This window comes from Cibotium barometz, chromosome 43 (assembly GCF_041138505.1).
Source record: "Cibotium barometz isolate CiBa-2024 chromosome 43, ASM4113850v1, whole genome shotgun sequence".
Classification (NCBI taxonomy): Eukaryota; Viridiplantae; Streptophyta; class Polypodiopsida; order Cyatheales; family Cibotiaceae; genus Cibotium; species Cibotium barometz.
In genome coordinates this window covers 20,511,062-20,527,472 of record NC_141088.1, presented here as the reverse complement: position 1 = coordinate 20,527,472, position 16,411 = coordinate 20,511,062, and the positions used below count along the sequence as shown (strand labels likewise).

The 16,411-nt window shown below is 42.5% G+C and overlaps 1 protein-coding gene across 1 annotated transcript; it reads right to left on the bottom strand.

Moving 5' to 3' along the window:
- Positions 1-605: 605 nt before the first annotated feature.
- On the bottom strand, positions 606-11,169 carry LOC147613671 (psbP domain-containing protein 1, chloroplastic-like). The gene is made up of 2 exons (XM_086781623.1): positions 10,526-11,169; positions 606-971 (listed from the first exon to the last, which is right to left on the bottom strand). The coding sequence occupies exons 1-2, from the start codon at positions 11,096-11,098 to the stop codon at positions 756-758; spliced, it is 789 nt and encodes a 262-aa protein (XP_086637749.1). The 5' UTR covers positions 11,099-11,169; the 3' UTR covers positions 606-755.
- Between the last annotated feature and the right edge of the window lie 5,242 nt (positions 11,170-16,411).

Sequence of the window (16,411 nt, the reverse complement as noted above, 5' to 3'; positions counted from 1 at the left end):
GAAAGAATTATTACAACAAAAAAGTAGTAGGACACATGCACCACTAAAGATGGAAATAATTAACACATATCAAGTGGTTGCAACTTGGACGAAAACTTCAATATCAAGGTGCTTAAACGTTTGGCAAAGTACGTATCTAACTTTTCAAACGTTATAGAAAGATATCAAGATTTTCAAATTTAAGTTTCCAAAAACTCAAAAGGTTTTGCGAGCTTTTGAAACTCTTTCAAGAAACAATATTCTATGATGATGACTTTCAAGGTGCACATTACATTTTCAAATAGATATAGGTCTTCTATGCTAACTTTCTAGGTGTTCATATTTGTTAAGTATGCATGTAGAGAGAGAGAGATATATATGTGTGTTTTAAAGAATATCATTATTGGTTATTTATATATTTTCGATGAACAGGTTCAAGAAATTCATATGTGCATAATAGATTAAATAGTATTGTTTATCAAACGAAAAACAGACTACCCTAAAGATAGGTCTACCTTGGTGCCTAGATGTCTTCCTCCCCCCTCCCAAACACCACACACATGCCTGTGTGGTAGCTGGTCTGGCAATTGCACTGCTTTTTTGGATAGAAAGAATTACATTGCAGTCAAAACCATTATTATTGTTTGATAAAAACAACCAAACTCTCGTGATTAAGGTAAAACTTTCTTACGTTACAGAGGCATTAAGGTTCTTGCATAAAAACCAGCCTCCCCTTGAGATACAAAACAATTGGGAATTCTTTTTTACATCAAAGATCATATCTTGAAAACTCTGAATGAGTCCATAATCTTTCGTAGATCACCTTCCTCCTTGGCTAACACATACTCAGGAGCTTGTAATCTCAGCTCATATAGCCTGCTGTTCTCTACACCTAATACAGAAAGATATCTCCTGTCCCACTCTAGCTGCACAACTCTATCTTGTGGCATTACAGCCAACTGCTGATTGTTTGCATAAGACTTCACATTCACCTGCTCAACACCAAATATAAATGCTCTGTGAGTTTTATGCTCACGTGGAGGGAACATACGATATCCACCTTAAGAAACACCACAACACAGGTTCTGTTCCATACAATTCTGTTAAAAAAGTATCCTTCACCTGGGCAGGAACAAGGAAACCAAACACACTGGCTTCAAGACTAGGAATATGAAAACATCAAGTGCAATAATTGCACATTAGAACACATATAAGCCGTGCAAAAACAAAATAATCTACCTGCATAGCTGCACCTCAGAGCAGCACCTCCCCAAGCAGTGGACATTACCTCCCTGCATGATGGCATTGAGGATGACAGATCATGCGCCCCAGTGGTTTCACTGGCCTCATTACTCTTTATATTCACAGGGCTGAGTAGTACGCGGGCCTAATCTCTATCGCTTTTTTATCTTCCATGTTTATGTTTATGATTAGTTTACACATGAAACGAATGTAGCAGTTTTGGTCTCATAGACCCATTTGGTCTTTAGTAGACACTAATAAAATCTCTCTCTCTCTCTCTCTTTTGCATCTTTTAGGGTTTTTTGGCTTTCTAGGGTTTTGTATCTGCAGGGTTTAGAATTTCTCAATTTTTTGGGTTTTCATGTAATAGGGTTTTTGCACTCTCTCTGTATTTTTGTCTTTTAGGGTTTTTGGCTCTCTAGGGTTCTTGCATTTGTAGGGTTTAGAATTTCTAGATTTTTTTGGGTTTTTATGTATTAGGGTTTTTGCACTGTCTCTCTAGATTGCTTTCTTTTCTACTTTATCCTTCCGGCTCTTCCCCCTGCAATGTCTGCACAAACAGTCATGGAAACCACACCACCAAACACATGCTCATAGAAGAAATGGGCAGTTTGGGAAGCTGAAGGCCTTATAGGCGGAGGCATATGTAGCAGAAAAACAGGACAACACTCAATCAATGAGCCTGACTTTGCATGATGGGTTCCTCATTGTGGGGGCATCTTGCTACAGCGCTCAGACTGTTGGCCTTATATCTCTAGTTCATCATTGTACATATTTCATGATAAGTAATACAAGAGAGACTAAGTCATCACAAAGCCAGAGGGGATGGCAGTCCTGTGAGCCAGATAGGTTCTCGGGCAATAGTCCCCAGGGAGGATTATCCTCCAAGGGGTGATGTGAGAGTGCCAGACTCATTTCTCAGGAATGAAGACAAGACAGTGTTCAGAGTCAAGGCAAGAACAGATTGGGGACTAGAGGGTACAGATGCATAGATCTTATTCAGAGTCAGAGTGGTTTTGGAGACTGGGCCGGATTTTCAGTGAAAAGGGTTGCCAGAGATGGATGGATGACATAGGGACTCCGGGAATGGAGTGGGATGATGACAGTCATCCAAGAATAGGTTGGAATCCCGTCATCAAGTTTAGCAGAGGGGGATGTCATGTGCATGTTTGCCCATGGACATATCCTGACGCTAGTCCAGAAGGGGCAGCCAGAAAAAGATGATAAGAACCAGAAGTTGGAGCATAAAGTGCAGAGGTGGTAGTAGTGGACTAGGAGAAGGACAAGAAGAGGATGTCTTGTCGGCTGTACCAAAGGGGCTGTCGGCTGCAAGACAGGAGCTGTCGATTGCACACAGGAGAGTCGGTTGTACCAGGCTGCAAGCGCATCAATTTATTCAATTTAATGTCCAGTTAGCTGGCCGACAACAGTCGGCCAGTTCTCCAAGTGTCCAAAGGGCCTATATAAGGCACAAGTGCTCATTGTTGTAGTCATTCTCTCCCTTATCAAGTGGATCAAGTACTAGGACAAATTTTCGTGTGTTACACCTTTTTAGCAAGGCAGCCTAGGGCTGTAGACTGAGTACCTTTTTATACCATATGAATAGACTGAATTTCCAGCATATCTCTCTCTCCACTCTCCCTTCTGTCTGCGTTTTTGCATCAGCATGTTCTTGATGGAATTTAGGGCTGAAAGAAGACCCCCATAGCTTCCGCGTGTTACACAAGGGCTGTGCCAAAACGCACAAGATATGCTGGATGTGAGCCCTGATGTATGCGCTGAAGAAGGCTGAGATAAATGCTGATATAAACCCTGACGTACGCCCGATGTAAGTGCAGATGTGGGCTGATGTGAAGCGCTGATGTGAGCTGTTGCAAAACGCAGGTGTTTGCTGAAGCAAAACGCTGATGTAAGCTGATGTATAAATGCTGATATATGCTTTGATGTAGGCGTTGGCATATGCTGAGGTGAAACGCAGATGTGAGCTGATGTAGGCCTGATGCAAGCGCCAGAATACAGCCTGATGTTGGCTGATGAGAGCCCTGAAGTAGGCGGCCTGGACCAACAGAGGAAAACGCAGATGAGAGCCTCTACTTGTAGGCGGCCAGATGGTACCTGATATGGCGATGAAGTGGTACCCTGCATGATGAGGTATGGGCAATGCTATTTATAGTAGAGGGGGGTGTTGGTGGGTCACCATAAAGGTGTAGGCCAGCAGCCAAGACAAAAACCCCAAAAATATGAAATAGACAATAACCAAAAAATCCCTTTCTAGGGCAAAAAAGTGCTGTTTCTTCACACCCCCTCTTAGGCCAGAAAAGGGACCATGAGAGAAGATGAAAGAAGATGAAGTATGCCAAGGTCCCACACAAACACAGTGGGAGAAGGAATGTATCCCCCTCTGGAAACAAGATCTGATAAAGTCAGAGAGGGCGATCATGATGGCAAAGGTGGTGTGGATGAGGTGATGTGCATGGGTTGATCGTCTCCCAAAGTATGATCTTGAACAGGATTCTCCACTGAGTAAGAAATTCCATTCCCTATGTGGTCCAGATCAAAGTTTGGAGAAGCATCTTCTGGTGAGAAGAATCGGTCCTCCGGGAGTGCGGGTAGACGATCCATGATGTGTGCTCTCGAGGTCTTTAATCCCTTTGCTCACGATAGCTCTCAACCATGTGAGGGCAAAAGGATGGAAGGCCCAGAAATACGAGAGATCAGAGGAAAACCACACAGCATGAAATATGTGAGTGAATATATATAAAAAGGTGAGTGCAGATATGTACAAGAGCCCTCATATGAGAGGGGACTCTGAGCAAAAAGAAGACCAGTGCAGAAGCAGAGAAGGACGTTGGAGCTGAAGCACGGTCGATGACGAAGGCTCGCGTCGATGTGAGGCAAAGCACTCCAAGGTGATAGTGGCAGCGGAAAAAGGTAACGTCGATGACAATGATGGTGGTGCAGTCTCTGATGACACGGGTGCTGTGTACCTGGAGCGGAGAGGGCTGCCGTCCCAAGTGGTGCACACTCTGGTGACACGGGTGCTGCGTACCTGAAGCAGAGAGGGTTGCTGTCCCGATGTAGCAAAGAGGGCTGCTGTCCCAAGGGCTGTGCCAAAACGCACAAGATATGCTGGATGTGATCCCTAATGTATGCGCTGAAGAAGGCTGAGATAAACGCTGATATAAACCCCGACGTAAGCCTGATGTTAGCCTGAAGAAGGCTGATATAAAGCCCGACGTAAGCCTGATGTAAGCGCAAATGTGGGCTGATGTGAAGCGCTGATGTGAGCTGCAGCAAAACGCAGGTGTCTGCTGAAGCAAAACGCTGATGTAAGCTGATGTACAAACGCTGATATATGCTCTAATGTAGGCGTTGGCATATGCTGAGGTGAAACGCAGATGTGAGCTGATGTAGGCCTGATGCAAGCGCCAGAATACAGCCTAATGCTGGCTGATGAGAGCCTTGAAGTAGGCGGCCTGGACCAGCAGAGGAAAACGCAGATGAGAGCCTCTACTTGTAGGCAGCCAGATGGTACCTGATACGGCGATGAAGTGGTACCCTGCATGATGAGGTATGGGCAATGCTAGTTATAGTAGAGGGGGATGCTAGTCGGTCACCATAAAGGTGTAGGCCAGCAGCCAAGACAAAAACCCCAAAAATATGAAAAATAAAATAACCAAAAAAAATCCCTTTTTAAGGCTGGAAAAGTGTTGTTTCTTCACACCCCCTCTCAAGCCAAAAAAGGGACCATGAGAGAAGATGAAAGAAGATGAAGTATGCCAGAGTCCCACACAAACACAATGGCAGAAGGAATGTACCCCCCTCTGGAAACAAGATCTCATAAAGTCGTAGAGGGTGATCGTGATGGCAAAGGTGGTGTGGATGAGGTGATGTGCATGGGTTGATCGTCTCCCAAAGTATGATCTTGACAGGATTCTCCACTGAGTAAGAAATCTCATTCCCTATGTGGTCCAGATCAAAGTTTGGAGACGCATCTTCTGATGAGAAGAATCGGTCCTCCGGGAGTGCGGGTAGACGATCCATGTTGTGTGCTCTCGAGGTCCTCAATCCCTTTGCTCACAATAGCTCTGATACCATGTGAGGGCAAAAGAATGGAAGGCCCAGAAATAAGTGAGATCAGAATAAAACTACACAGCATGAAATATGTGAGTGACTATATATAAAAAGGTGAGTGCAAATATGTACAAGAGCCCTCATCTGAGAGGTGACTCTGAGCAAAAAGAAGACCAATGCAGAAGCAGAGAAGGACGTCGGAGCTAAAGCACGGTCGATGATGAAGGCTTGCGTCAATGTGAGGCAAAGCACTTTGAGGTGATAGTGGCAGCGGAAAAAGGTAACGTCGATGACAATGATGGTGGTGCAGTCTCTGATGACACGGGTGATGCGTACCTAGAGCAAAGAGGGCTGCCGTCCCGAGTGGTACAAGCTCTGGCGACACGGGTGCTACGTACCTAAAGCAGAGAGGGCTGCTGTCCCGATGTGTAGCAAAGAGGGCTGCCATCCCGATGTGTAGCAGAGAGGGCTGCTGTCCCGATGTAGCAGAGAGGGCTGTTGTCCCAAGGGCTGTGCCAAAACGCACAAGATATGCTGGATGTGAGCCCTGATGTATGCGCTGAAGAAGGCTGAGATAAACGCTGATATAAACCCTGACATAAGCCTGATGTAAGCGCAGATGTGGGCTGATGTGAAGCGCTGATGTGAGCTGCAGCAAAACGCAGGTGTCTGCTGAAGCAAAACGCTGATGTAAGCTGATGTATAAATGCTGATATATGCTCTGATGTAGGCGTTGGCATATGCTGAGGTGAAACGCAGATGTGAGCTGATGTAGGCCTGATGCAAGCGCCAGAATACAGCCTAATGTTGGCTGATGAGAGCCCTGAAGTAGGCGGCCTGGACCAGCAGAGGAAAACGCAGATGAGAGCCTCTCCTCGTAGCCAGCAAGATGGTACCTGATATGGCGATGATGTGGTACCCTGCATGATGAGGTATGGGCAATGCTATTTATAATAGAGGGGGGTGCCGGTCGGTCACCATAAAGGTGTAGGCCAGCAACCAAGACAAAAACCCCAAAAATATGAAATATAAAATAACCCAAAAAAATCCCTTTTTAGGGCTGGAAAAGTGCTGTTACTTCACACTTTTCCTCTCAAGAAGGCGTGGTGATCCAACGCGAAGAACCCTCAAAAAGATATGCCTTTTTTTCAAGGTGGAGGTTTTTTTCCGAATATCATGCGCAACATGTGAGCAGAGTGTTCAGCCCAATCATAAGGAGGCACATGAGCACTCAAGCCCTTGCATAAAGGGAAGCATAGAGATCATAATCATCATCTTCACGCGCTTCAAGGTGGCTGTGAAAGCCAACATTCAGCCCATTAATGCAACATCCCAAGGGCAGCCAGGGGGAGGCAAACGCAGCCAACAAGAAGTCATCATCAGCAACCAGATCCAGTAGCAAAACACATCAAGATAGGCCGGCCAGAAAGGAACGCAACTACAAGGTAGTGAATGCACATCGGTTTCATATATCTGGGTATAGGCGTCTCCCTTGGCTCCCTTGGCCAAGCCCACTAGCTACACCCACCCTTCCTCCATTGCGCAAGGACAAAACCTTCGTTTAGTCCTTAACCAAAAGGGTCTGTTTCTTTTTCATTCCCATAGGTACATGTGCTTGTCCAGATCCATCATGCAGGTCAAGATAGGGTTTCATCAGAGTCCTCCATTCCTTCAAAACTATTCCCAACACGTGGGAATCCCTCAATAAGCTACTACCATATTATGACACGACCCACGGAGAACCATTTTTCCAGCAATTGGAGATTAGGTTGGTAACATGTCAACAAGCAATTCAGGCAAGGATTGCAGCAAGACAAGTGGTAAGTCCATCCCTAGATGAAGCTGTAGGAAATTGGGTGGGGGGCCAAGTCCCGGGAGGTCACCTTCCTAGTCGTGTTCACGCCAATGCACGCTTAACTTGGAGGTTTCCACAAATTGGTCTAGCCATCCAAACCACAAAACCTAAAGGTGATGGAGGACCTCCGGTCTATCCATTTGTGGGAATCTCCTAGTGCTATGCTTTGGCACCACTTTTCTCAACACCCCCCCTTGGTGCCAACTTGTCCACTTTTTCTTAGCTTAGAGGCTGAACTTGTCCATGTTTTTGGCTCAAAGACTCAACTTTATTGGATATCACAAGGAATCACACATGCAACTATGGAGGATAAAATATCATCGTAGTGGAGTGTGTAGAAGAGAGATGAAGTAAGCAAAGAAAGAGGAAGAGAGATACTCAAGCCAAGAGAGCACAACTCAAATGATACTCACTATGATAATGAATCCACCCAAATACAAACCCCCCCTCGCCTAAAGCAAGGACAAAAAGGGAATGATGGAGAGGACCCTTTTATAGATACAAGGCATTACATAATCCAAAAACATCCAAAATATATAACTCAAATTTTGGGGGAATACTCGGGCAAAGAACCCAACACATACAACTGAAAAGATAGACTGTCGGAAGTTTAACAAACTTCCCAAAATATCATCATCATGATGGAGTGTGTAGAAGAGAGATGAAGCAAGGAGAGAGAGAGAGAGAGAGGGAATACTGAGGCCAGGTTTGTGAGGATGATGACACGTTATGAGCCTACTTTATTGTACACACGAGGTCTATGTTGTACATTGATCCTCTCTATCCTTTTGGCAACTAGTCTTTTACTTTTTTTCATGTTGCCTTGACATCCAATTTACTTATGGATCACATGTAACAACTTTTGATCTCATAGACCCTTCAGGTCTTTCATAGACGTTAATAACATCTCTCTCTATCTCTCTCTCTCTCTCTCTCTCTCTCTCTCTCACACACACACACATATCTGATCCACTAGCTTAGCTATGATATCTGAAGTCTCAACATGTCTCACCTCTCAAACAGTGTATGGTTGTATGAAACAACTTAATCGTTTCTCTCAATGGTAATTTTTAAGGAAGGGTTAAAACTTTAAGGTCTCAAAACCTATTAAAAAATTCTCGCTGTCTCTCCAAATGTTAAGGGTAACTATGCAAACCACTCTTTGTAGTATATTCTTTAGAGTTTCAAGCACTCCAAATTTGGTTTTTTTGAGCACTTCAGTGTGAGCAAAATAAATAGCTGTTTAGAGTTACGGATGTTGAAAACTATTGTACCCTTCAGCTATCCAAACATTGATATGTGCAAAAGCAGCCAAGGGCTGTGTACACCAATGCCATAAATACATACCTCAATGTCATGATTGAGTTTTTCACCGTCAGCTAACGTAGGGTTTTGAAAGAGCAAATATACACTCAATATCATGATAAAGCTTTTCTTCTTCATCAGCTAGCCTAGTTTCACAGGAACATACATACATTCCATATCATAAGAGCATACATACCCCAATGTCATGATACAGCATTTCAGGATCGGCAAACCTATGGTTTGCCAGGTTTGTAGAAGGCTGTACATACCTCAATGCTGCGCCCCCCCCCCCCCCCCCCCCCCCCCCCAGGCAGTGGATACAGAGAACCCAGATGAGGTCATTAACACATCCCTAACATAGTGAATCCCTTCCTTCATTGATAAAGGCCATGTATTTTGTCTCTGCATGGCACTTGTACCACATCACAAGCTTCTTTCTCTCTCTCTCTCTCTCTCTCTCTCTCTCTCTCTCTCTCTCTCATGTGCATGCATGTGAACACAGACATATCTGGTCCGTGGGCTTAGCTATGACAACTGAAGTCTCACCGTGTCTCATCTCTCAAACGGCATATGGTTTGAATGAAACAACTTAATCGTTTCTCTTACTGGCAATTCTTAAGGAAGGCTTAAAACCCTACGATCTCAAAACCTGTCGACACATTTCTCACTGTTTCTTAAGGGAAGCTATGCATACTGCTCTTTCTGATATATCCTTTAGAGTTTCAAGCACTCCAAAATTGTTTTTCTGAGCACTTTAGTGTGAGCAAAATATATAGCTGTTTACGGTTAAGCATGTTGAAAACTGTTGTCCCGTTAAACTATCCAAACATAGATATGTGCAAAAGCAGCCAAGGTCTGTGTACATCAATGCCATAAATACATACCTCAATGTCATGATTGAGTTTTTCACCATCAGTTAACGTAGGGTTTTGCAAGGGCAGACATACACTCAATGTCATAATTTTGCTTTAATTCATTGGCTAACCCAGTTTTGCAGGAACATACATACATTCCATACTATAAGAGCATACATACCCCGATGTCATGATACAGCGTTTCACCATCAGCAAACCCTACGTTTTCCAGGTTTGTAGAGGCCCATACATACCTTGACGTCATCAAAAAACCTTTGTTTCATCACTCTCTAGGGTTGCACAAAGATAATACACTACACTGAAAACTGTTCTTATTAAGCTAGGGTTTGCCTGCTAATCTAGGGTTATCCATATTTGAAACTTGTTGAGAAAAACACACACGCACAGCATGCATACCTTGATGTCAAGATACATAACTCGATTTCGTGAAGATGATCTTTCCATCTTTAAAACTTGGGCCATGACTATGAGCCAGATGTCATAATGGAGCCAAAGGAATATATATCTTTTTGTCATGATAGAACTTCCCATCATCAGATTATAGCTATGTGCTAAAACAGCCAAGGGCATGCCCATCTCAATCATGATGGTGCTAAGGGTATACATACCTGGACAACTTATGAGAAACACAGGAAACGGCACCCCTCCAGGCAGAAAACAGTGTTTCCCACATCTGCTCAGCCTTAAATGCAGGGAAAACAGGCCATTTCCCCCTTTTCACTTTTTCCCCTACTCTTTAGCATTGTACAAGAGCCACAAGCACATCCCAATATTCTACACCTCCACTCCTCCTTCAAGGCCCTACCTAAACCCCAGGATGACATGGCATTTCCCCTGTGATGACAACAATGAGGTACGTATACTTTTGGCTCCATTGTGGCATTGGCGTATTTATTGGTGCACTTGGGTCCAATAGGACATCTAGGCATGCCTACACATAAGTTGCGTTTGTATGACATCAATGTTTGTATGCATCATAGTCATGGGAAACGGAAACGGAAATGGAAACGGAAACGGAAACCAATGGCACATTTGAGTGGGTTGAAATGACAGGCATGCATGCCTCAAAGCCATAGCAGGCAAGAGACATGCAAACGTCGTGGCATTCAGAAGCTAAGGGTATAGAGGAGCCAAGGGCATGCATACTTCAATGCCAATTGGAACAAGATCATGCACATGGGGTATCCATGCATACCTCAATATCATAGTAGACCTTTCCATCATCTGCTACTCTGGAGTTGGCGTAGACAATCTTGGACTCTCTGCGGACGCCAAGTCTGGTGGACATGAACTCTGTGAGGTACTGCTTTAGGACCTTCTGGGCAGCCTGGTCAGGGGTGCCGAGATCCACCACTTCCTTGAACCGGGAAGACGAAGGGGAGCTCATCTCCACCGATACGTTCTCGTCCAAATGTACAGGGTCCCTGAAGAACACATCCGCCCCCGCCCCCCTCACTTGAATCCAACCCTCCGGATAGCTGAAGGAGTATCCGTCCAAATTGTCAATGTGTCGCCTGTAACCCAGCGAAACCTCTGCGGCGGCAAGACTTGGTTGCAATGATTCGACCAAAAGTGGAAAACCTAACCCTAATTCAAGCAGGTTTCTGCGAGATAGACTAGGAGTGAACTGCCCGGAAGGGCGGCATGAGGTGACCGGAGTAGTTTTTCGATGCGACACAAGACATTGCTTCTCGTTCCTGCACGAAGGGGAGGTTAGACAAGGAGTGGGACAAGGGTGGAACACTTGGCCATAGCTGGCAGCAGCCATAGCCGTAGCTCGCGAAAGTAATTTGACTGACACTACAGGATTTCAGGAGCCGCATAAGTGAAGTAATTATCGCAAAAACAAAACAAAATATAAAAAACATACCTTGGAATTACATAAAATACATTAGAAAGGCTGTTACACACTCAAATGGAGATCTCTTATATAACTCCAACTTTTCAGCCAGCTTATGGCGGACTTGTCAACAAATAGGTATGGAGGTGTCAAGCAAAATACTTTCACATATTTTATACTTTGAAGGAAAGAAGAAAGAAGTCATCTGGTGCTAGCCTCTCTTCTCTTTGGTGCTAGCCTATCTTCTCTTTGATACATCAACATGACTAGCCCTTTATTCATCATGTCGCACCTAGCTATAACAAGTGGAAGTCTAACCCATAACCTCCGCATGGAGCTTCAACCCCCTAACCTCTCTTCTCTCCATTCTATTCATTGTTGGATTCCACAAGGTTCCATGTAGTACCATGGATTTGATTCCACAAGGTACCATGTAGTTACCGTTAGTATATTCATTGTTCGATTCCACAAGGTACCATGTAGTTACCATTCTATTCATTGTTGGATTCCACAAGGCACCATGTAGTTACCATTTTATTCAATGTTGGATTCCACTAGGTGCCATGTAGTTACCATGGATTGGATGTGTTTGAATTATTTGAGTGGTGTATGATGTGAGGTGGGAATGAATTGGCAATAGTAGTATATTCTCTTTGTGTTAATAAGAAACTAAGGTTTTGTGTCAAAATGAGGAAGCTAAGGTTATAGGTGTTATAGATGATTCAAAATATTCAAATTGGGCTAATGAGGAAGCTTAGGTTATGGGTGTTAAAACTCTGTACAATATAGATGAAATAGGGTCTACGGTGGTGGTCATGTTTGCATGTTGAGCCGAGGACGCTTCGATCTTCTAGTCGGCAAGTTGGTTGTTCTGGTGTTATGAGACCACTCTATCCGTTTGGATATAACTCCATCCAAGTAAATTGAAGAATATGGTTGAGTTTCTCTAGAGACATTGTTGTTGCACTTTGTAGTGAGATTTTTGTTATTTCGCAGCCTCTTCAATTTGGTTCTTTCTACTCTCCTCTTGCACACTTGATACTTCTTGGTTGGAAGGTTTAGTAGTCCTCATGCTCCATGCCCACCTTGGCTTGCAATGTTGTACTTTTTATGGGTATGGGTAGTAAAGCAAGCTTATTTTGGCTTAGAACTCATATTCCTCTTGCGATTTTAGTGTTGATCTTTTTGCCTGAATAAAGTTGGTGGATTTACTTTGGTGGTTGTTTTAGTGGACTCTACTAAATGAATTTGGTGAGATTTTGCTTCGATGGTTGCTTTAGTGGACTCTATTGAGGGCTCTTTTGATCCTATTGTTGAGGTAGAGATAGTGGCTCACGACAACCATTCCTTAGTGAGTGACTAGATTGTATTCTTCTAGGTACCCACTTTTGTGTTATGACCACAATTGGTGAGTGGTTATGTTGGTAGGGTTTCTTCTCTCTATCTTTGTTGCTAAGGTTTTAGTTTTAGTTAAAGATTTAGAACAAGTAGCCAGAGTGACCAAGGTTAAAGGGTTGTTTAGGTTACAAAGTTACTTGCGTAGAAATAGGGTGTTCAAGTCAAGAGCTTCTCTTAGCCCTACCAAATCATGTGTCGTTGTGCCCTTGCCTTAGAGTTGTTGTAACTTCCCGATGTGGGTGTGCTAGATCATCCATCACGTCCTCACTCTGTTGTCACACCAGAATGCTCCTTTGCCAATAGGGTGAAGGTAAAGCACTTTATTCCTAGATGGAGGCAAAGAGAGAGTGTCCTTCACATTGGTTCCATCTAGCATGCACACGAATCCAATAGCATACAAAAGTAAGCAAGAGAAGAGAAGAAAAGAGCTAACAAGTAATGTATTGCAAGGGTTAATGTCAAAAATGACATATATACAAGTGACTAGCTTTCACTTTAGGTCAGCCAAACTTAAAAATGATCCAATCTTTATTATGCCATCTTAAGTAAGTATGTACATAAACATCATTGCAACTATGAATGATATCTTATTGTAAAACCCCAACATGTGTTGCTCTCACCCTCTTTCTCTCTTTTTTCATATAAAAAATAAGATGATGAAACAATCATAAATAATTGCTAAACCCAGTCACCTAAATAAATAATTGCTAAACCCAGTCACTTAAATAAATAATTGCTAAACCCAGTCACTTAAATATTCATAAATAAATATGTTTACTGCACTACAATGAAATCTTCATCAATAGGTAGGAGTTTTCTAGCTAGCACCTACTTAGCACTCATCACATGTACATGACACACATGATTTGGCATCTACTGTAACAATAATACTAATGAACCACAAGTAAAAGAGTGCCCTGCCTGTGTTGCTACATGACCCACTTCTTCAACTTTTGGGGTTTCCTCGATCTTGCGAGTGCTATCATTAGAATCACTTTTGTCATATTCTGATGGTGAGGTATCAGAGTCGTCCTCTTCCTGTAGTTCCTTTCCTTTTTTCTTTTCCTTCGTTGCATCCTTCTTTGGCACTTTTGCCCCTTCATCATCATCATCCTCTTCATCCTCATCATCCCCTTCATCTTTCATAAGACCTTTGCCCTTGCCTTGAAAATGTGATTGGGCACGTAAACTTCTAGGCTTCACAATAGAATTCACGATTCAAAAAGATATAAGAAACAATATTTAAAATAAACTGAAATATCTAATTGTATAGTTCATACCATGGTTGATTGCTTTGCTTTATAGGCCGGAGTATACATCTCCTTCTCGCTCTTGGGAAATTTGCCACTTGGAAAGTCAAGGAACAATGGGATCTCTTGTATATCCCTACATCCCAAAGGTCTCGAAGTTGATGCGGTGTATACATAGTTCTCTCATGTTTTAGATTGTGCCAATCTTTTAAGATTGGGCATCTCTTGTATATCCCTCCATCCCAAAGGTCTCAAAGTTGTTGTTGTGTATACATGGTGCTCTCTTTGGAAAATTTGCCACTTGGAAAGTCAAGGAACAATGGGCATCCCTTGTATATCCCTGCATCCCAAAGGTCTTGAAGTTGTTGCTATGTATACATAGTGCTCTTATGTTTTGGATTGCGCCAATCTTTTAAGATCACAGGCATATCTACAATATATTTCTCTGCATGCACTTACAAATCCATCTACACATTATTATTTCCGTTTAGTTTACGAATATAAGAGTACGACTAAGTAGTAAGTAAGCTTTATAGAATGTTATGCACCTGAACACAACACGCTTGGTAGCCTTGATGACAACAGGGTTTGAAGCTACCACACCTTGTTTCTTCAGGGATCCCACCATTTCCTCGAACAGCTTCCCAAAATATAGTCTCTTAAGATCGGCGAGGTCCTCTAGAAATGTATCTAGGAAAATTATCCTGTACTTTTCTTATATTTCTGAAAGGATGGCTACATTGTACCCTATGCTCCAATCTCATGCCATATGACTTCTCTTTGAAGCCAATCCTTGAATAAACTTGCATTTGTTGCATTGCCATTGAAATTGTTATTCAAACAAAATAGAGTGCTTTGTATATATCAAGAAGATAGGGAAAGTAATTATTACTTACTTTTAGGAATTTGTGAATCCTTCAGCCTCTGCGAATTGCCATCAATAAAAATATCCAAAAAAACTTGTGCTTTGTGATCATTTGGCAACTAGCTAGATGCCAAGCTGTATAGCCTATCCTCTATCAAACAATCCAGTTTCTTGTCCCAATTAACTTGCACTAGTCGTCTGCAACATAACACCAAAATTAAACCACAACATCAAAACCATAAAATGTTGTTGCCTACGAAATAGATAGAGGAAAGAGTGTAGGATTTCTTACTCAAAGAAACCTTCTCCTTGTGCAGAGTTTGCAATCACCACCAGCCGCCTTGTAGCATGCCTCCACTTTCTTTCATCTTTATAATGCAGTTCTCCATTTCTCTTCAAACTCATGTGCAAGCAAGCTATCTACTAGGGGGTCAATATCTTGGGTGGCTGCGAGGTACTCATCCTATTATTCAATGTTACAACATTAGTCGATAATATGTAAATGTTAATCATATATTGCAAGTGTCACAAGATTGAAGGTTTACCTGGAATACTATTTGGGAAAGTTCTGAAAGCTCGCAGTTGTACCAGACGAGGAACCCTTTTTTTCTATGTCGAGGCATGCTTCTCCATCCATGCCTTTTTCGTCTCTCTAGCGTGCCTCATTATTATTTCTTTATTTTCTAAGCCAAGAGCCCTAATGAGGCACACTTTGTCTACAAGAGATGAAAAAGCATATCCCACTTCATTCATTCTATGGCAAAACAAAAGATGAGTTATGATGAAAGATAAAATGTACTACACTTGGACCATCCCATGTCAAAGGGACTTAAGACATATGTTCAGGTAATGTGTATGTTTTGTTACCTGTTTAAGAGAGATATGATCGTGAGGACCTCCCCCTTGCTATCCTCATTGAAGTCAATAAGGATAGCTCCAACACATGGATGTCTCAATGGCACATTCTTGAATGCTACAATCAATGTGAATCTAATTAGGCCCAATTTTATTTTAAAAAACTTAACACCATGCAGAAAAAGTAAGCAATTTAAAATGACTCACATTTACTAATCTCTTCCATCCATGCCACAACGTGATGATTGCCGTCCCACGCATAGAATATCTTGTTGCTCATAAATTTTCACTTCATGCCTTTGATCACATTCTTGAACTCCTCGTTTCTCATTTGCCATAAGTTATCCCATGCACCAACATCATGTTGTGTTACTTCTCTAACATGATTATAGGATGAGGAGATAGAACAAATTATCCTACAGCCATTTGTATAGAATTCCCTTGCCATCTTCTTGTACCTAAATTGCACTCTTCATATAGAGGGGTTAAGCACAAGTCACAAGGGAATAGGTGGCAAAGGAGTGGGTTTCTTCACCTGCAATGTACACACACGCACACACGTTATGCTTGGTAATTCAAAAAATACCTTATGTAAGATTTGATAAAAAGTGGATAACAATTACCTTCACTCTATGAGACTGTCTTGTAGGAGTTCTAATCGTAAGCAAGTTGCTTGAGTCACCATGAAACTCTCTTCATTCTCGCCTTCTTTTTCAAGTCCCTCATCCACCTCTCCTACTTCCTTAGTTTCTTTAATGGATTTTGAAGAAGCACCTTTCTTCAAAGACTTAACAACTCAACTTGGATTCCTTTGAGGAGGAGTCCAATCATCATCATCTTCCTCTTACACTATTTTCCTCTTCTTTTTACTTG

What these genes read in the sequence shown, in the direction of transcription:
- LOC147613671 (XM_086781623.1), bottom strand. Translation starts at nt 11,098, where the DNA reads ATGGCTGCTGCCAGCTATGGCCAAGTGTTCCACCCTTGTCCCACTCCT. An exon ending in AGGTCTACTATGATATTGAG is followed by an intron (nt 972 to 10,525) that starts GTATGCATGGAT and finishes GGTGTTGAGCAG; the next exon opens with GTGAATGTGAAGTCTTATGC.